The 22,234-nt window shown below is 39.3% G+C and overlaps 1 protein-coding gene across 2 annotated transcripts in view; it reads right to left on the bottom strand.

Annotated features, from left to right (window-relative positions):
• Rpn2 (ribophorin II) overlaps positions 1-22,234 on the bottom strand; it is a 59,538-nt gene that overhangs the window by 15,006 nt on the left and 22,298 nt on the right. For both annotated transcript variants that reach the window (XM_013360569.4, XM_005329857.4), the window contains exons 5-10: positions 21,171-21,246; positions 19,679-19,813; positions 17,258-17,434; positions 16,066-16,184; positions 13,919-14,024; positions 1,580-1,671 (exon numbers count right to left, since the gene is read on the bottom strand). In XM_013360569.4, the coding sequence (XP_013216023.2) occupies positions 1,580-1,671; positions 13,919-14,024; positions 16,066-16,184; positions 17,258-17,434; positions 19,679-19,813; positions 21,171-21,246 (705 nt within the window). The remainder of the gene's footprint in view (positions 1-1,579; positions 1,672-13,918; positions 14,025-16,065; positions 16,185-17,257; positions 17,435-19,678; positions 19,814-21,170; positions 21,247-22,234) is intronic.

Genomic DNA, 22,234 nt, shown 5'->3' with positions numbered 1-22,234 from the left:
TGTAGGAACACAGGTGGACGACGAGCTGGCTGTCGAAACTGCAGGAGAAATCATCCCAGGATTGATGCCAGAAGTGTATGTGAGCAAGGTTGGGAGACAAGGGGAAGAAGGGGGCAAAGGAGAGCCGGGGACTTGGAGTTATTACTTTTTTTTTTTTTTTTTAAATATTTTCTGTTGTAGTTGGACACAATACCTTTGTTTTTATTTATTTGTTTTTATGTGGTGCTGAGGATCGAACCCAGGGCCTTGCACGTGCTAAGCGAGTGCTCTACTGCTGAGCCACAACCCCAGCCCCACTATTTTTTTTTTGCTATATTTTTTTCCTAGATATTGTTTCAATTTATTTTTCTGCCCTGAAATTGGGTTTTAAAAAGTCCCTTTCTCAAAAGGCAGGCTTAATGAGAAAAACTGTCCTTTTCAGATTTATCTCCTGAGATTTTAGTATAAGATGGCCAGCAGATAAATAGGCTTAACAGTTATAAAGCTCATACACAGCTTTATTTTGTTCTCTGAACTTATATTCACTCATGAAGACAAATTCTCATTTACATAGAGAATTAAACTTTGCAAAGCACTCTCAGACATTATTCAGTGGGTTCTCAAGTATTACTCTTCTCTCCTCCATCACTACAAAGACAACCAAGCCAGAGACAGGAAGACCAGCCTACAGGTTCCCAGGCTCTGGCTAACACCCCTCTTCAAAATGGCCTTCAGGCTGAATGTGGGCAGCACATGCCTATAATCCCAAGCAACTAGGGAGGCTAAGGTGGGAGGACTACAAGTTTGGGGCCAGTCTGGGTGACTTAGATAGACCCTGCCCCCAAAGAAAAAGAAACAGGCTTCCAGGGTTGACCTATTCTCTTCTGGCCTATACAGTCACCCCAGCTAAGTAAAGCTGGGATCTGAACTATTCCCAGAGATTTTGATGACTACCTCCTAAGGGTTTGGGGAAGGGTTGCCAATAGGCTTCATACAACATTCTGATCCAACTCTGATCAATTGTTAATAACCCGAGGCTATGTTTGAGTTTAGTAGAAAAAAAATGCTATGATGTAGTAATACCTGCCACGGAGGGGAAAGGAAATTGTAGCCTTAGTGCTGGCTGGGTACTGACATCTCAGTTCTAAGGACCTATGAAGCTCCCAACTGATTTCAAACCCACCACAGGCTAGAAAGAATTGCCATGAAGCCATCTAAAGCAAATTTATTCCTGTATAAAGATGAGATAATTATAAAAAAGAAGGTAAATGAATACTCTGCTTCCTTCCCTGAGGAAGCTGTAATGACACAGTCAACCACCTCACACTTACATCCTGAGGTAATGCCCTTCGTCTCCTCATGTGGACTTGCAATAAATAATTTGCTTATGAAATGAACACCACTACAGACAACCCCCAAATCTGCTTAGATGCTAACCAGAATCTCTGGACCAGTACTGCTAGAATAGAGCCTCTTGAATTTGGGGTGAAGGCAGATCACAGCTGACACAGAAACGCCACCAGAAGGGTACAGTCCCAGGCACGTTCTTCTTAGCTCTGGAGCCTGGGGTTCCCCTGTGCCCACATGGTATCCCACCTACCGGGTGGTTTTGGGTGCAATGCTCTGATCCTTATCCACAGTGGAAAGATCGACATTTGTGATGCCAACTTCAGTGGAAATCTTTACTCTGAGCTGGAACAAAATATAGAAGACAATAGTCAACTGGTAGGTATACAAAAAATTAACTGTATATCCTAAGTTTTCTACTCTTAAAAAGGTAAAAGCATATTTTATATATATGGATATGGCAGAGTGCTTTTTCTTTCCTTTTTTTTTTTTTTTTTGCAAGGGGTGGGGGGACAGTTTGCTAGGGATCTAGATAGCAGCTTCGAGGATCATAGTAAAACTGGCCCAGCAAAGAAGTCTGTCCCACCTCTCCTATCCTGAAGCCTAAAAAAGCAACTCCTTATCTCTTCTTTCCTTCTCTGGCTTTGGTTGGATGGTACATATTTAAAAAGAAAAAGAAAAAGGAGATCTTTTAATGTATACATTAAAATAAAAAGGCAAAAAAATCTCTAAGCAGTAACCTTTAAGTAATTCAAATCAATAAGTACTCAATTCTATTAACAGCTAAGATTTATTGAGTGTTTACTATGTGAAGGCATTGGCTTTGTAAAGACAATCTCATTTAATCTTCATGAGAATTCTGTAAAGTAGGGCTAATTCAGATGAGGAAATTAAAGATTAGAGAGTTTAAGCTGCTTGCTCAAGATTAGATTGATACTAAATGTCAGGATTCAAGCTCACTCAAAACCCACCTGCTTAGGAGCCTTGTTATACAGCTTCCCACCAGCATTCATTCTGCACCAAACAGCACTGTAACTTGCCATAAAGACTAGGAAGCTTGGCAGTCATCTGTGCTTACTAAGTGCTTCTCATTCCCCTTCTGCACAAGGGGTAGAATTCTACCCTCTGGAGTCAGAATTCTACTCTGTGGCCGGTGAAATGTGAACAGAAGTGAACTGTGCCGCTGCTGGGCGGAAGCTTTAGGAGTCCATGAGGAGTCATTTCCTCTGACATGGATACGACAATGCATAGGTTGAGGTATGTTCCTTCAGCCAGGGTCTCAGAGGAAGGACAACATGAAGCAGAGCCTCCAATTGACTCACTGAAGACACAGTGTGGGCAAAAAGTAAACCTTTGTTTTAAGCCACTGAGATATGGAGTTTGTGATATGCACAACGAGTCCATCTCATCTCCTAGTTTCTGAATTCTATATCTCCTTTATAAACACTTCCATAAAGAGCTACACAAGAAACTTAAATATTAGATTAAAATAAATAAAGTATCCAAAAGTCTATTCATGGAAAATTTTTGAGTTAAAATCTAAGTTTGAATGTGTAAATTATACAAACCCAAGGCACTTTTATGTGCAAACATATCTGTGAGTCTTCCAAATATTTGATAGGCTTGAGAGTAATGCTTAAGGAAATCCTTGCCAAACCCAGAGTCAAAGTCAGGATCAAGGAACAAAGATAGTGGTCTGGGCAAATAAGTGAAGGACAGCTGCAGCATTTTTCTAAAATGCCTTATCAAGGTACGACAGTCTCAAACCAAGGACAAAGAAGAAAAGTTAAAAAGGGATAAAGATAGCTATCAATTAATTCTTTTGAACAGCCTTCCCTCCTGCCTTCATAATAACTATTTTGTGACAAGAGCCTCAATTATTAGGTTGAATAGGGTGTTGTTCTGCTTTAAAAAAAAAAAAAAAAGAATGTAAAAGATATATTGCAGAAGCTGTAAAGATATTACCATCTACGTTTGAATATGTAGGCAGCTATCAATTGGATTTTATTTAGCAGCCCTGGCTGTCACTGAGCCTAGGAAATGGTGATATGACAGAGAAAGGGCCCTCAAGTTGAACAGTCCTCCCAAGGAGATAGCTTGCAGCCGCTACCTTGTTCTTGGAGTTCTCTAAAACAGCACGAAGCTCAGTAAAGAGAAAAGGAAAAGTTAAGCATTTCCATTTGAAGACAGGTGGAAGAGTCAAGCAAAGAATAGCCAAAGAGCTCTAATTAGGCTACCAGCTTTTAGCAAGTCTTCTATGACCACTTTCTTCCTCTCTCCTCCTACCCCATGCAGAGCACCTAAGTACAGGGGGATAGACAGGGAAGAGAACATGCACTTCCTGTCCGTAATTGTAACCAGGAACTGCTTTAATGGAGGGACATACAAATGCTATGGAAGCACAAGACAAGGATCCAAGCCTGCCTGGGGGTGATTCCCTGAGTGGAAAGTAGGAAACAGTGGATAGAAGGAAGTCTAGAGAATAGGCAGCCCTCCAATTTTGGGAGAGGTAGGAAATTAACAATGCTCCGTGCTATAAAAATGATCTGTCTTCACAGTTAATTACCCTACAACCTTCATCAACATTAACCACATAACTCCCTCTGCATCTTGTGACTCATTCTCTTAAGGACTCATTCACTGAATTTGTAAATGTGATCATGAAATCATCATCGCATGCCCATAAACAAGACTAGCTAAATAAATAATGATAATGCACTCTAGGAATTACTGTGGAGCAGTTAAAAGAACAAGGCAGATGCCTACAGAAAGAGAGGGAGCTGTTATTTCTTGCTTTAGACTACACAGCCAGTCTAGTAGCAGAATTACACTAAGCATCACTGCCTGTCACCAAGTCTAGGTAATAGGGTTGGTAGGTGGAATATGGTGTAGTCTTCAGTTAACAGACCCCCAAGGGTAAAGTTGGGAACTTCTACTTTGTGACAAAAGTGAAAAATTCATCTCTTTATGTAAAAAAGGATGCACTTATGTTCACTGTGACGTGCGTCCTCTTGTTAAAAGGTACACAGGAAACTGTTAAGAATGGACTCCTCTAAAGAAGACTGAATTGATAGGATGGCAGCATTATATACCTTTCTGCACCTGAAAAAAATTTAATCACTTATATATTTCACTCCTGTTTTTAAAATATAGGGATTACCTAGACAATGAGATTGTAGATCACATATTGTCTTCCAAATATACTTTTCTGTATTAAAAAAGTGATGTTACAATTGCTTTTCTTTTTGGTAGATGGATATACTCAAACAGCTGTTCAAAGAACTGCATTAAGCTCCTCAGTGTATCCTAACTTTTGGGTTTTCATTAGACTCCTATCAACTTTTAGTACTAATGCAGCCCCTAAGGCCTGCTAATTGACTGCTGTGTGTGTGTGTTTTCCTAAAGACATGGCAAGCATTCCTAGACTAGACAGACACATGGCATGAGCAGAGGGTGTATTGCAGTGAACTGGAGTCATTTTGGTTTGTCCTCACTCCAGTTTTAAAAGGATCCTTAAGTAACAGCTTTCTTTGCTGCAGAGAAAAACTGTAGGGCTGTTTATGAAAAGGAAACAGTCTAAAACAAATCCTTCTGCTCCTAAAATCTTACTATAACAGATCTCTGGAAATACTCAAAAGAAAAATGTTTGTATGCCACTCTTAAAGCAAACGGAGCAATAAAAGAAGCCATCATAATGTCTTTTCTTCCCTTTTTTTGGGATTGAATCCAAGGGTGCTTTACCACTGAGCTACATCCTCACACCTTTTTATATTTCAGTTTGAGGCAGGGTCTTTGCTAAGTTTTCCAGGCTGGCCTTGAACTTGCAATGCTCTTGGCTCAGCTTCCCCAAACAGCTCAAATTACAGGCATGTGCTAATATTCCTGGTGTGTATTGTAATATACCTGGCTCATCATAACTCTTACAAAGCCCTGCTTTAAAAAGAGTTCAATTTAGCCAGGCGAGGTGGTACATGTCTGTAATCCCAGTGACTTGGGAAGCTGAGGCAGGAGGATCACAAGTTCAAAGCCAACCTCAGCAACTTAGTGAGGCTCTTAGCAATTTAATGAGACCCTGTCTCAAAATAAAAAAAATATTAAAGGGCTAGGGACGTAGCTCAGTGATTAAGCGCCCCTGGGTTCAATATTCTCCTCCCTAAATAAGAAGATCAGTTTACAGGTACTCAGAAGACTGAGGAAGCAGGACAGCAAATCTGAGGTCAGTTTTAGCAATATAGCAAGAGGGCTGTGGATGCAGCTCAGTGGTGAAGTGCCCCTGGGTTCAATCTCCAGTGCTCATCCCCAGAGTAGGATCCTTTTTAGGATCCCTGTTGGTTAGTTGCTTCTTCCTTTAAACTCAGACTATAGGACTAGTTTTCCTAAAAGGCAAAAGACTTATTTCTCCACTTTAAATGCTGCTAAGCCTGCTTCACGTGGGACCACGCTCATTCTTTCTTTGTACCATATGTCATACATATCTCAAAAAATGTTTTAATGCCAGGAAATGCAATCTTTCTGCTCGGAGCAACAAACCTGTTTAGCTTATTACTGTCAAAAATGATGGCGCATTAGGGGCAATTAATGCTAATGAAAGCTTCCAAACCCACGCTTCCCCGACAGTCCCATGTCAGCGAGCACTATGACAGGCTTCCACACCAAACCACCATTAAAGCTCCAGCCAACATGGGCCATCTCCAGGGAGAGAAAACAGGACCACTGACTCACTCAGGCTCTAAACATGACTATTACAAAATTACAAAGTCAAGTCACATTTACGGTAGAGGTCAAGAGGGTGTGTGCACACGTGCGAGTGCTCACGCGTACACACACACACACACACACACACACACACACACACACACACACAAGCTCTAATGTGATAAAGGGGAGAGGGATTTTGTAATGCGTACTCCATCACTGGAAAGGAAAAGGACAGCAAATGGCCTGGTAAGGGCCTATTATCACTGCATGAACAACAGCCATTAGCCATCTCTGCTATTTTGTACTTAGATAATTTTCCCAACAACCACAGAAACACTTGGACAAACACCAGATTTGATTTTACAAAAAGCCAAGCTGTTACAGTAATCAAGACAGTGTGGCACTGGCATAAGGACAAAAATACAGATTAATGGGATAGAATTTTGAGTCAAAAAATTAACCCTTATGTTTATGGTCAACTGAGTTCTGACAAGAACACAGAGACAATTCACTGTGAGCCGGATGTGGTTGTATTCACCTGTATCCCACTATCCCACCTCCATGGGAGGTTGAGGCAGGAAGATGGTATATTCCAGGTTGGCTTGGGCAACTTGGCAAGACCCTCTCTCAAAATTAAAAAAAAAAAAAAAAAAAAAGGAATGGTGCTAGAGACATAGCCTGGGTTCAATACTCAGTACCACCAAAAAAAAAAAAAAAAAAAGGGAAAGAACAGTCTTTAATATATCATGCTGAGATAACATGCAGAAGGAGCCTGGACCCTACTACACACAAAAATTAAATCAAAATAGGTCAGACACCTAAGTGTAAGAGCTAAGACTAGAAAATCTTATATAAGAAAACAGTAGTAAATTGTTACACCACCTTGGATTAGGCAATGGTTTCTTAACTATATCACCTAATACCAAAGCAACAAAAGAAAAAATAAATAATTTTTTTTTTTTGTCTCAAAATTAAGACCCTAAAGAGCACAGTGGTGCATACTGTAAGCTCAGAGAATCAGGAGGTAGGAGGATGCTAAAATCTCACTACAACAGATCTCTGGAAACACTCAAAAGAAAAATGTTTGTTTGCCACTCTTAAAGCAAACGGAGCAATAAAAGAAGCCACATAATGTGGCTAGCCTAGGCAACTTAGCAAGACCCTGTCTCAAAAATAAAAAATAAAAAAGGGAAGAGGATACAGTTCAGTGGTACAGTGTTCCTGGGTTTAATTCCCAGTTCTACAAAATAAAAAGAAAAATAAAATTAAAACCTTGCTAGGCACATGCCTATAATCTCAGCTACCGGGGAGACTATGGCAAGATGATCATAAGTTTGAGGCTAGCCTGGGTAACTTAGCATGACCCTATGTCAAAATAAAAAATAAAAAGGGGTGGAAATGTAGCTCAAACCCCTGGATTCAATCCCTAGTACCAAAAGGAAAACAAAACAAAACTTTTTGTACAAAAGATAACATTAAGAAAATAAAAAGACAATCTACTATGAGAAAATATTTGTAAACCATATATCTGATAAGGGACTGTTAGCCAGAATATATGAAGAACTCACATAAGTCAATGATATAGTAAGATAACAACAGAGCCGGGCGCAGTGGCACACGCCTGTAATCCCAGCGGCTCAGGAGGATCTCGAGTTCAAAACCAGCCTCAGCAACAGTGAGGCACTAAGCAACTCAGTGAGACCTTGTGTCTAAATAAAATACAAAATAGGGCTAGGGATGTGGCTCAGTGGCCAAGTGCCCCTGAGTTCAATCAATGGAACCCCCCCAAAAAAAAACAAAACAAAAGCTCTCCTTAACAAAGGCAAAAAAAAAAAAAAAAAAGATAAGGTTGAAATTATATACACAAACACACATATAATATTTTTATTTTTTAGTTGTAGTTGGATACAGTACCTTTATCTTATTTATTCATTTTTATGTGGTGCTGAGGATTGAACCCAGAGCCTCACACGTGCTAGGTGAGCGCTCTACCGCTGAGCCACAACCCCAATCCCTGAAATATATATTTTTTTAAATGGGCAAATGATCTGAATAGATATTTCTCCAAAGAAGACACAGAAATGATCAACAGTACACAAAAAGGTGCTCAACATCATTAACCATCAGGGATGTGCAAGTCAAAACCACAAAATACCTCTTCACACCTGCTAGGATGGTTATGATCAAAACACAGACAATAAGAGGTGTTGGTGAAGAGGCCGAGAAATTACAAGCCTCACATACACAGGTAGGAATGTAAAAATGAGAGTGCTGTTTTGAAAAATACTCTATTAGTTTCTTTAATAAGTTAAAGGGACCACATGACCCAGCAATTCTATTCCTAAACATCTGCCTCCAAGAATCAAGAAGTGTACATGAATGGCCAGAGCAGTATTATTCATAAGTGCCCCAAAGTGGAAATACCCATTCTTAGCAAGTGTGAGGCCCTGGGTTCAATTCCTAGCATCAGACAGACACCCACGGAAGTGGAGGGAAGCTCAAATAGTCATTGACTGATGAATGGATCAACAAAATGTGATATAGCCATAAAATGGACTATTATTAAGCCATAAAAAAGAATAAAGTACTGAAACATTCTACAACATGAATGAACTTAAAAGTGCCATGCTAAGTGGGGAAAAAAGGCTAGATATTAACACATTCTATGAAACATATTATATGATTCCTTTTATATGAAATGTTCTGAATAAGGAAACCATAGAGACAGAAAGCAAATTAAGAGAGACTGCATAGGGACTGCTAACAGATGGCGGGTTGCTTTTTAGGTGATAAAATTGGTATTGGTCAGGGTTGCACAACTCTGTGAATATACTAAAAACACTGTATTGTATACTTTTAAAGGATACATTTTATGGTATGTTAATTATCTCAATAAAGCTGTATTTAATAAATAATAAAGCCAAGGTTTACCTTTGGAAGGTGAATTACCACAGAGCCCATTCTAAGGACCATGGAACATGGGAAAACATCTTTAGACCACTGCATCTTTTTCTTCTTCTAAGTGGTCTAACATAGAAACCAAACACCAAAAAAGTATGATTTGGGGGCTGGGAATGTGGCTCAAGCGGTAGCGCGCTTGCCTGGCATGCATGCGGCCCGGGTTCGATCCTCAACACCACATACAAACAAAGATGTTGTGTCCGCCGAGAACTAAAAAATAAATATTAAAAATTTCTCTCTCTCTCTCTCTCTCTTTAAAAAAAAAAAAAAAAGTCCGATTTGGTCTCTACCCACAGCAAGTCCGAGCCCAGTGAGAGTAATGCACACACCAAACAATGGTAAGACCCAACAAGCACAACAGAGACAGGGTGTAAAATACCAGGGCAAGACCAACAGGCTTCAGGTAGACCCAAACCCTACACATAAAAAGAAAAAACACCCTAGAGAAAACACAAAAACACATTGGAGGACACTTTCTTGACCTTGAGGTAGCAAAGAAATTTTTTTGTTTTAAAAGAGAGTGAGAGAGGAGAGAGAGAGAGAGAGAGAGAGAGAGAGAGAGAGAGAGAGAGAGAGAGAGAGAGAGAGAATGAATTTTTAATATTTATTTTTTAGTTCTCGGCGGACACAACATCTTTGTTGGTATGTGGTGCTGAGGATCGAACCCGGGCCGCATACATGCCAGGCAAGCGCGCTACGGCTTGAGCCACATCCCCAGCCCCAGCAAAGAAATTTTTAAAGATACCAAAAACAAAACCAACTTAGGAGGGCTGGGGTTGTAACTCAGTGGTGGAGCACTTGCCTGGCATATAAATAAATAAAAATAAAGATATTGTATTCATCTACAACAACAACAACAAAAAAAATTTTTTTTTAAATTTAGGAATGGACTTCTAAATTAGGCTTCATTAAAATGAATTTTTGTGCATCAAAAGACATCATAAAGTATGTTAGAAGACATCTTATAATTAAAGATCAGTATCTAGAATATATATCACTCTTTAAAAATCAATGATAGACTAACAAACCAAAAGAAAAACAAAGATGTATGACGACTTATAAGAAAAGAAACCTAAATGGACAATGAAAACAAGAATGTTCAACTTTTTGGAAGCAAGGAAAAACATTAAAACATGAAGATACCAACCACGCACAGTGGTGTACACCTGTAATCCCAGCGGCTCAGGAGGCAGAGGCAGGAGGAATCTGAGTTCAAAGCCAGCGTCAGCAACTTATTAAGGCTCTAAGCAACTCAGTGAGACCCTGTCTCTAAATTAAATATTTAAAAAGATCTGGGATGTGGCTCAGTGGCTAAGAGTCCCTGGGTTCAATCCCCAGCACTCCCCCCCCCAAAAAACAAGAAGATACCATTTCATAGACATCAGATTTTCAAAAACCGATAATACCAACTATTTTTTTTTGATAATACTAACTACTGCTAAGAATATGAAGAAAAGAGCAATTTGGAAATACCTAACAAAGCAACAACAAAAGACTCATGGAAAAGACATTTGGAGTGAGGATGAGCAGGTCTTGGGGAGACTGACTAGAATTTAGAGGTGAAAAGAAAGGAAGTGGGTAGGAGCAACTGTGAGGAAGGAGTCTGTTGCTGAAGCTGGACGGGGCATCCAAGATGAGGAAGGTGGAAGGAAGAAGGTGCAGGGGGGAAGTAAGGGCTGTCTTTAATGTGTAAGGTTGCAAGTAAGATCTCTCTCTCTCTCTCTCTCTCTCTTAAATATTTTTAGTTGTAGATAGACATAATACCTTTATTTGTTTATTTATGGGGTGCTGAGAATCAAACCCAGTGCCTCACATGTGCTAGGCAAGTGCTCTACCACCAAGCCATAACCCTACCCCCAAATAAGGCTTCTTAATGAAGAAAACTTAAACTACAAGAATCTGGATTTTAAAGGTTCAAGGTAAACACTGAAGCAGTTCCACTCAGATTGAGAGCTAGCAAGTGGACCAGGATCATCAGATGTCTCAGGCCCAAAAGGTCAGACATGAAGAAGTGACAAGAATTCCAGAAAACATCTCCCTTCCTGCCAAATTTTAAAACAAGTGCTTAATCTATGTGTGTTAAGTAATGTCCTATTTTTGAAAAGGTCAAACCTTCTAACTGCCTACTCTTTTCATTAAAAGAAAGTGTCAAAGGAGCCATGCTGAGGAGCTCTCCCAAAGGCCAAACCAGCAACAAAATAAATGACAGTAATGGTTCCTAACCTCTATGCCCAAATAAACACCCACAGTGTAAACATGTTATATAAATTACACATTATAAATATAATAAATGACATTTATTATAAATACTTGCATAAACAAAAGACAAGGGACAGTTTTTTTTTTCCCTTATAGAAGTCTAATAAATAAATGCAGAAAGAATGAAAGCAAAAACTGCCTTCTGGCAAATACCACAATAACTGCTGCAGAGAAGATCATCAGGATCATTAATGTGTAAGGTTGCAAATAAGATCTCTCTTTCTCTTTTTACTATCTTTAGTTGTAGATAGACATAATACTTTTATTTGTTTATTTATGTAGTGTGAGAATCAAACCCAGTGCCTCACACATGCTAGGCAAGTGCTCTACCACCAAGCCACAACCCTAGCCCCAAGGCATCTCATTACACCCATAAGACATATCATAACAAAGCAGAAAGACAGCAATATAAGAGTTGAGAAACCTAGCACACACCACCTTAGCAGGTTGATCACCACCTTATCAACTTATCAACACCATATACTTCTTGTTCTTGTTTTTTGTTGTTGTTTGTTTTGGTGCTGGGAAATGAACACAGGCTTTGTGCATGCTAAGCACATGCTCTGCCATTTCCAACACCCATGATATATACCTCTTGATTTGATACACTGAGAAGGACACGACATTGCTTTTGCAGTATTCTTGCCAAAAACATATGACCTGAATTCAATCATGAGGAAACATCAGACAAACTCAAATTGAAGGATATTCTACAAAGGACTCTTCAAGTGTCAAGGTCATGGGAAAAAAAAAAAAAAAGAAACATGTTAAATTAGAGGACACTGAAGGGAAGTGACAGCTAAAGAAATATGTGACCCTGACAAAATATGTATTAATGTCTAAAGATTAGTTAATAGTATTGTGTCAATGTAATTTCCTGGTAATGACAATTCTATTATAGTTTATTAAGATGTTAATATTTGGGGAAGCTGAGTGAAATATATGGAAAGAGGCAGGCATTCTACATACTATTTTTGCATATTAAGAATGAAATCATTTCAAAATGAAGACTAAAAAATAGATTAAAGAAGAAAACTGAGAGGAAAATGACATCTGAATAAAAAAGAAAATACTGTCACAAACAACATACATTTACTATCTCAGGAAAGACACAGTGCCACACCAAGACTCCTGTTCAACAAAGCAGGAAAACATGAAAATGTAGTCAAGTAGATGCAGCAACGACAGCAGGCGAAACACGGAGAAATCACTGCTGCGAGGGGCGGACAAGGAAGGAGAAGTGGCATCCTAGAAAGGGTAAAGCTGGCTGCAGTAACACATGCCACAGTCCAGCTACTCAGGAGGCTGATGCAGGAGGGATGGCCCAGATCCAGAAGTTTGAGGCCAGCCTAAGCAACACAGTGAGTCCCTGACTCAAAAACTGATAAAGAAATGGGCCAGGATGTGAGGGCGATCTGGCTGCGACATCTGTCACCCCATTGATCGCCAGGGTTGATTCGGCTGATCTGGCTGGTTAGGCAGGTGTCCCCTTCCTCCCTCACCGCTCCAAGTGCATCCCTCCCAAAGAGGACGACCTTCCCCGATAGAGGAGGACCGTTCTTCGGTCAAGGGTATACGAGTAGCTGCGCTCCCTTGCTAGAACCTCCATACAAGCTCTCAAGAAATGGGCCAGAACTATACCAGCTGTGCAGCCTCTGAGGCTAGCTCTGTGTTCACCAGGCTGGTATCGTTCGAGGATCCACTCAATAGACCAGATGACCTGGAACAACTTAATCCACCCCTTTAAGCCTCGAGCACAAAGTGAATATGACTCAACCCATCTCTCAGAGTTGCTGCAAGAGTGAAATAATGTAAGCAAAAACACAAAGGACTGTGTTTCTCACGTCACAGGCATTCCATAAGGGGTTCATACTGATGAATCTCAGAGTAGGAAAGGGTTCAACCGTACTCCACAGTTTAAGAAAGCAGTAAAATGTGATTTACCTTCAATATTCTTACACCTACAGATGATAAAATGGAAGCCACGGGGCCTGCAGGGGTAAACTTTAATTAGCTGGGGAAAACCCCAACGTGAAATACTCCATTCCCACACAGCATCAGATAAATGAGACTTAGCTTTGTCTTTAAAGCTACTTGGATTTTCAACCCAACTGGAGTTAGATAAAGATCTGAAACATAGTTCATCATGAAAGATTACAGATTTTCTTTTATGACTTTTATACTGACAGTCTCATTACAGTGTCATATATGTGTATGTGATGCTTTTCATCACCTAATTGGCACCAAGCACTTTTCTAAATCTCCTAAACAAGACACTTTAAGATTATTTATGTCTTAGCAGAAATATGGGAGATTTTTATTTTTCTACTTCCTAAATTTTATGTAAGCCAGGGGTTAAGGATGTACCTCAGCAGGACATGTATGAGGTTCTGGGTTAAACCCTTAGCATGGGGGAGGAGGACGGGACAGTAATGCAAAATTATGATAGAAAATAACTAACAACAACAACAAAACTTGCTCTGATCAAATTTCTGATTCATTGCTTTGGCGAAATCTGTCAAACAACATAATTTAAACCTAACCCTCTGTTAACAGTGGTGTTAACATGGCCCCAAAGAGAAGTCAATAAACATATCAGATGATTGTGCTGCGAACCTGACCAATTCTTTGGTCATATTAAAATGGCAATGGGGGTGATGAGAAAAGCACTTACCTCCACAGTGTTTGCAATATAACGGTTGTCACCTTCAACTCTGACAGAGAAGTCATAATAACCACTGGAAAATTTGACATTCACGAAGTTTAGTTCAAAAACATCCCTGTTAAGAATGACAGCAGGTTAGCAAGAATTCACATAGGAAAGTCATGAACATGACAAAGAGGGGCTACAAAGCGGAGACCAACCAGGGCTGCACCACTCCTCAACATCTCACCTTCCCACCTCTCTCGGGCAACTCCTGCTCACTTACAGACAACAATGTGCAGAAAATGTAAAAACTATCTACAATCACCTCTTTTCCCAAGTTTCCAAAGTTTCTTTTTATTTGTTTCCCCTTCACGTCTAAAATTCTCCCTCCCTCTGGTAGCATCCCACAATTTAATGCAAAACAGGTAAGTCTATAGTATGATTCCAATTATGTCTTGTTTGTTTTTGCAGTGATGGGGATTCAACCTAGAGCCTAAAGCATGCTAGGTGAGTTCCCTACCATTGAGCCACATCCAAAGCCCCCAGTTATGTTTAACAACAAACAAAAACCATGAGAGGGCTGGAATTGTAGCTCAGTGACAGAGCACTTGCTTAGCATGTGTAAGGCACTGGGTTCGATCCTCAGTACCACATAAAAATAAATAAATAAAAGTATTGGTATTCTCTAAAATAGAAATGATTCATAACTAGGCATGGTGGCACACACCTATAATTCCAGCAACTCAGGAGGCCGAGGCAGAGGAGGATCACAAGTTTGAGGTCAGTCTCAGCAACTTAGCAAGGTGCTAAATAACTTAGTGAGACTCTGTTTTTTTTTTTTAGTTGTAGTTGGACACAATACCTTTATTTTATTTATTTATTTATTTATTTTTATGTGGTGCTAAGGATCGAACCCAGGGCCTTGCCACATGCTAGGTGAGCACTCTACCACCAAGCCACAAACCCAGCCCAAGACTCTATCTTAAAAAATAAAAAGAGCTGGGTATCTGGCTCAATCCTCTGAGTTTAATCCCCAGTACCAAAAAATAAAAATAAAAATAATTTGTATTTTTTATAAAAGCCATACATATATCCTTTTTGGGAAATTCACAAAACAAGAGAATAGAGAAATAATGCCTGCAGGTTACCCACAGCTGTACTATCCTAGGCCAACATCTTTGAACATTTTGGATTATTTCCTCATTTTAAAAAAAATATATATATTTTTTAGTTGTAGATGGACACAATATGTTTATTTATTCTTATGTAGTGCTAAGGATTGAACCCAGTGCCTCACACATGCAAGGCAAGTGCTCTACCACTGAGCTACAGTCCCAGCCCCTCATTTTTTATTGTTTTAAAAAACTTTTTGTAGGTATAGATGAACAAAATGCCTTTATTTTATTTGTTTGTTTATGTATGTATGTATGTATGTGGTGCCGAGGATCAAACTAGTGCCTCACACATGCTAGGCAAGCACTCTGCCACTGAGCTACAACCCCATCCCGGGACCCTTCTTTTTAAGTTTACATAATGATAATATGCAATCATTAAAAGTGATTGTAGAGGGCTTGTGGCTCAGTGGTAGAGTGCTTGCCTAGCATGCACGAGGCACTGGTTCGATCCTCAGCACCACACACATGTAAAATAAAGATATTGTATCCACCTAAAAAATAAATATTAAAAAAAGTGATTTTAGAATACTTAATCCTCTGTGAACATGTTCATGTTATACACTGTAACAGAGAAAATATAATCCTAATTCAATTTTAAATATGTATTTATATGCATAGAAAAAAGACTGACAAAAAAGACTATAAAATGTTAGCAGCACTTATCCCTGGGTGATGGAATCATGAGTGATTCATAGATTCTCTTTTTGAGTGCTTTTCTGATTATTCTAATTATAAGCTCTCAGTACTCATACATCAGAAAAAAAAATTTTAAAATAGTCATTTATATCACAAAGACAAGATAGAGCCAACTAGAAATTGGGAAAGAAACAGTAAAATCAAAATTGTTTTAGTTTTTAAAATCCTTTTCTTATATTGAACTACAGGATTTTATTGAATGTAGGCAAATTTGGTTTTATGATCTTGGTAATACCTTATTAATCTGACTTCCCAAAACAAATAAGCTGATGCCCTACATAAATATCTATGCCCAGGACTTACCCTACAAGGGTGAAAAATGTCCTTTGGAGGACAGTGGCTCTGGAAGCAACAGACTTAGCATGTTCTAGCTTAACAGTGGCCTGAGTCAGAGGCTGCGACAGAACATTGGTGACTTGCAACTGAAAATAAATAAGTAAATAAATAAACAAATAACAAACACTGAAGTAATAGAGAATTTTGCTTCAGGGTTGCTTTACCTATTGGAAGCAAGCTCTGCAGAATGAATGTTTCACTTTGGGAATCTTCCCTAACTTTGGATTGCTACCTATCAGAGATCAAAATCAAATATAGGAAAAATACAATCCAATCAGGAATGAAATAGATTACAGTACGCTAGAGCTGGGAAGGATCCTAAAGATGACCTTGCCCAATCATCTCAGTTTTCAGAGAAGGAAACTAGAATCCAAGGAAAGAAAAGATCGGTTCCAAATTATACAGTTGTATTTCCTTCTTTCTCATTTCCTATTCTATCCACTCTACTAATACCTCTAAAATATATATATATTTTCTTTCTGTTAGATATCATATATGTGTATATATATATATATATATATATACACACATGTATGTATATGCTGAGAGCCAAAACAAAATGCTAATTTCTGTAAAGATCTTGTTTTATCAGTGGTTTCCAAACAACGGTAGAAATGCTTTGTTTGAAGTGAAAATTCTAGGTGTATTCAAGGTTTGTGCATTTGTTCTTTAAAGATTAACACAAAAGATGAACACTGCTGAGGGAGAGGGAATACTGTGCTAGAAGAGGCATAAAGATCCCCCACCAGCACAGAGGAGGCCTATGCTTATTTTAACAATTACAAACACCAGAATTATTGGAGAATTAAAACAGCTGCCTTAAAACCATGTATCTGAAGAATTCTGGCACTGGAAAATGTATTTTAGAAGCAAGATTTCTCTTTATATCCAGAGTCAAAGGCCTAGAAATGTAATTTTCTTATACTTAATTTATTGAAAGCCTGTACTATTTAAAAATCTTCTAGGGAAACAAATGTTTTTTCATAGATTTGCAAGGTCTGTTACTAGATCTCCAGTGGTCATGTCCCATCTCCAGGCTAAGAGAAATGAGCCTTGCCCTATTTTTCATGGGTATGTCCTTGCAGGGCTACAATTGGCTTTCTGAAAGCTTGCACTAGAAATGGCACCAAAGCAGCATATCTTGGCATAGAGGTCATACCCTCAGGATAGCCTGATCGTGAGTGGCAGAAGCGGGGCCCTCAGGAACAACTACAACTGGCACATGGTATTGATTCTGGGAGAGTGCAGCAGCAGCACAGGCCACACTGAAAGCTTCTGAGAGTGACTCAAAGTTCTTCTTACTGAAGATTGTGTTCATTAGCTGGATGACCTGGTCCTGAAAGAAAAGGGAAATGGCAGTTCAGATCTCTCTCTGCAGGAAGTAGAAAGGCCTTTCCTCCCCATGGGATTTTAGTCATTTCTTATATGTGTCAGGTGTTCAGGTGAAAGTGGTTCCAACTGTTAAGCCAAAGCTGTAGAGGGGAAAACAAATATGCTGATTCAAACTTAAAACTTCAGTTTAATTTTTTTTCTATCTCCTATTATAAATTGAAATTCATGCTCTTTATTTGTCAATCTTTAATGTCAATCTATATAAACCCAAAGTATTTTCAGATAACTCCTGAGATATACAAGTGTACTACAAAATTCATATTAACGGGGGGCTAGGGATATAGCTCAGTTGGTAGAGTGCTTGCCTCACATGCACAAGACCCATGGTTCAGTCCCCAGCACCACAAAGAAAGAAAGAAACAAACAAACATTAACAGTAACCATTTGTTAAATGCCTACATGTGCCAGGTACTATGATGCTTCATATGCACTACATAAAATCTTGGAAAAAATGCTGAAAGACTGATATTATCAATGTTTTCCAAATGGGGAAACTGAGGCTAATAGCAAGTTAAGTTATAGTGACAAGTTGTAACAGAAAAAAAAAAAAAAGAAAAAGAAAAAGAAGAAGGAAGAAGCAGGGAGTGAGGGAAGGAAGGAAGAAAAACACCAAGACCAAAATTCTGATGCAGGCTTATCTCTAGAGTCCTGCCACAAGAAAACCTGTACTTTGCTAATTCCCAAAACCCTCCCAGCTAAACTCCCATCCTTCCTAACCAACATATAAGTAGCGAATTAGGGCCAACTCTGTTGTAGAAGACCAAACTTTATAGCAAAATATACAGCAGGAAAAAAACTAAAATAACTCTCCATTAAGTACTAACAGGCTGCTTAAAGGAGAAAACTAAAAGCAATTTTAGAAACAAGTGAATCCAAAAAGCATGATTAAAATTCTGCAGGTTGTTTGCTTAGGAGGAAACATTTTCCACTTCAATCAGTTTTGTTTTTTAAAATCCACCATCTAACAAAAGAGCTCCCTTGTTCCTGACAGTGTTATTCACAGTTGGCATGAAATAATTTTCTTTAATTGTACCAATTACATTTTTCCATCACTAGGCTGTTGACATGTTAAAATAGGGAACTATTCACTAGAATTGTTGTGTCAAAAGCAGTGACAGCAAAATTACTCTAGCCAACCTGGTTAGCAGAAGCTTGGAAATGCAGCAAGAGAAAGTTTAAGTCGTATATGTAGAATGTCATCAATTTATCTGCTTTTCTATGTATAGGAGAATCCCCCCCAAATTTGTATAAGACCCTGCATTCCTGCCTTTTTATCCATAACTGAAATTAAAAGCGAGAGTGATACTTCCAGAACTCCTACTCTTAGGATGAAGGAACCGAAACACTAAGAATGTAAATACATGAATAAATTATTAGATCATATCCTGTGGAGAAAATATGAATTTAATTCAAATTATCCAAGATAGTATTAGCAGTCTACTTAAAAGAAACTTGCCACAAAACTCATAATGCATAAAAGAGTGAAAGTTCTAGCTTTAAACCCAATCCAGTCCTCTGAAAATTTAAATAATGGCAGCTTGTACTTAAGATCAAGGGTTGGTAATCATACACACAAGGTGTACAATAAAGGTCCTACTCAAAAGACTTCCCACACACATTCCAACTAAAGGTTTGTTCAGTTTAATAAGCTCCTTTGGGGGTGGGGAGGTGAATTCTTGAAGTGTCTGTTGGACACACATGCCTCTCTACGAACCATGTCCATCAGCCAAGATGAGCTCAGATTTAGACACTGCCAAGTAGGAGGGAAGAGAAGACAACAGGCAGTGTTGAAGTCCAGGGCATTTCTGAGAGAAAGATTTGCACAGATCACCAAAGTGGAGAGCATTTAGAAGAAAAGCAGGAAGGGGTTCTCAGGAGGAAAAGGAAGATGAGACAAGCATAACACGCCTGGCCTTCTTGCCATTACTGCATGACACCTATGTGCCCCACTTAAAGCAGGTGCAACAATTTGTTTATATGTCTGTCACACTGGACAACCGGTTTCTTAATTCAGGCATCACATCCTCTATTTCTCATCCTTGATGCCTAACTCAAGGAATTAAATGACAACGCCCAAAGTGTCATTTGAACATGTGTCATTTGAACATTTGTTTTTGAAAACATCTATCCTTAGCAGCTGAAGTTGACAATGCCATTTGTTCCAAGCCAGAGACTAGTAGATTGGCACCTCCTTAATGGATGGCATAGTCCCCACGTGGTCCATGAGCTTGTAGGTGGCAGCAACAAACAACGCTGTGGTTTCCAATCCTTCTTCAAACTGGAGATACACACCCCCCAGTTCATCCAGGCGAGCAACAAGGTCCTGTGACAACAAATCGAAAGCTTACCGGAAGTCGAGTGATCACAGAGACACACAAACCACGGTCACCCCAGTGCAGATAGAGGGTTTTGAGAACTCTTTCCTTCTAAATCTGAAGACCACCTCAGTCACTTGATACTTTATCAGAAATGGTGCTTAGGCAGGGCCAAATACATCATGGAAACACGTGCATAGAACGGTGTCCTGGGCAGCTCTGAGAGTGCACCTTCCCTGGCTCCTGTATTCCCGCCCAAGTGCAGGAGTAGTGGTACTAATGACACCAGCCACTCTGGGCAGAAGAAGGTCAGCAGGCCAGGCTGCAGTGCACCCAGGACGCATTTCCGCCCAGATGGATCCCATCGCCACCCAGTCACCTACAACCTGTGAAGCACAGCATTTCTCTTTCTTGGTCAAAGTTCTGAAAGAGACATACTGCTCTCCTGGGCAACACATCTAGGCACCGAGTGAAGCACCCACTCACGACAGTGTCAGTGGTGAATGTCACAGTTGCCTCTGCAGTCCAGGAGAGTGGGCCCTGAGGAGCAAGACATTCTTTTTTTTTTTTTTTTTAGTTATAAATGGACACAATATTTTTATTTTATTTGTAATTTTTTTATGTGGTGCCAGGGACTGAACCCAGTGCCTCACACATGCTTCGAAAATGCTCTACCACTGAACCACAGCCCCGGCTTGAGTAAGACATTCTTACCAAAGCATAGAATAATAAAAACCACAGTGGTCATTTACTGAGCACCTATTAGGTACTAGGCTCTTTTTTATTTTTATCTTTTTTTGCAATATTGGGAATTGAACCCAGGGCTACTCTAGCACTAAGCTACATTCCCAACACTTTTTATTTGTATTTTTTAAAGTTTTGATACTGGATAAGTTGCCAGGCCAGCCTTGAAATTAGTCCTCCTACCTCTGCCTCTCAATCAGCTGGGATTACAGATGTGCCTGGCCTGTATGAGGCTCTTTAGAACCTCACTTGTTCTTGCAACAACCAAATATAGAAATTGAAGCTCAGAGCTATTAAAGAACTTGACATGGATTAAAAAGTGGTAAGTAGTAGGAAAAAAGCATTTGAATTTTACGTTTGTTGGGCTCCAAAAACCTGGGAGATTAGATTACCTCTACAAAAGGCTGGAAAAACAATGCTAACTATTTTATGATGTAACTATATCAGCCTAACAAATATTCCCTCGGACATATTATTGCTCCAACACAAATAACATAAGCATGCTATGGATTTAAAATATAAGTGGGTATAACAAATCGGGCATGTCTAGCTGCAAGATTCTTTTCCTAAAAGGTGTCAAAGATTGGAGCTGGGAGACCTATTTGGCAAAACAGTTCTGACCTCAATCTCCTCCACAATGTTCCTCAGGTCAGCTTGCTGGGACAGATGGGATGCTGTCTGCAGAGCCTGGATTGTTCTGGAAGGGAAACAGTAGAACACTGAAATTAGTTAACTTTATAAGGGATATCCTCTTAGGGAGACTAGCACTCGAATCGACCAAGGTGTATTTGGCATTCCAAATGTATACGTGGCCCAAACTGGCTGTCTGTTAATTTTTTAACTTTTCTTACTCCAGACAAAGAGATAATGTGGAATCTACATGTGACACTGTTGAATAGAATCTGGGTCAACTATTCTGAAACAAGAATAATGCAACCTAAAGATACAATAATTCAGGAAATATGTGCTAAATGGTTAACACTTGTGCTGCTGGGAGACCTAAATGCCACTAATCCTTCAAGCATTAAATAAGAGCAAAGATCTGTTCCTAAACCAATTTTAATCTTATTTTCTTTTTCTACCATTTATTTTTACTATAAAAGAACATTATTTGTCAAAAATTCAAATAAACATTACTAAAAAAAGTTAAAATTCCTATAATAGCTACCCTTAAAAGATAACTAGTCTCCAATTTAGTTTTAACTTAATAATCTATGTATATACGGTTCCGTATAAATACATATAAATGTACTTCATTATTACCTACAATTATAGTTTGGATATGAGGCATTCTCCCCATCCCAAAAGCTCACGTATCAATGCAGGAGGTGAAATTATAAGATTATGAGGCAGGCAACCCCATCAGTGGATTACTGGGAGGTAGCTATAGGCTGGCAGGACATGGAGGAGGTGGGTCACTGGAAGGATGTCTTAGGATCATAGATTTTGTCCCTGGCTCCTTCTGCGCTCTCTTTCTGCTTTCCACCTGTCATGAGCTATGCAGTTTTCCTCTGCCACACCCTTCCATCATGACCACACTCTCCCATCTATCTCACCTCAGGACCAGAGCAATGGAGCAGTTGACCGTGGACTGAACCTCTGAAACTGTGAGCCCAAATCATCTTTCCTCCTCTAAGCTGTTATTGTCAGGTATTTTGGTCATAGATATGAGAAGCTGACTAACA

Source organism: Ictidomys tridecemlineatus, chromosome 5 (genome assembly GCF_052094955.1).
Source record: "Ictidomys tridecemlineatus isolate mIctTri1 chromosome 5, mIctTri1.hap1, whole genome shotgun sequence".
NCBI lineage: Eukaryota > Metazoa > Chordata > Mammalia > Rodentia > Sciuridae > Ictidomys > Ictidomys tridecemlineatus.
This window is presented reverse-complemented; position numbering and strand designations above follow the sequence as displayed.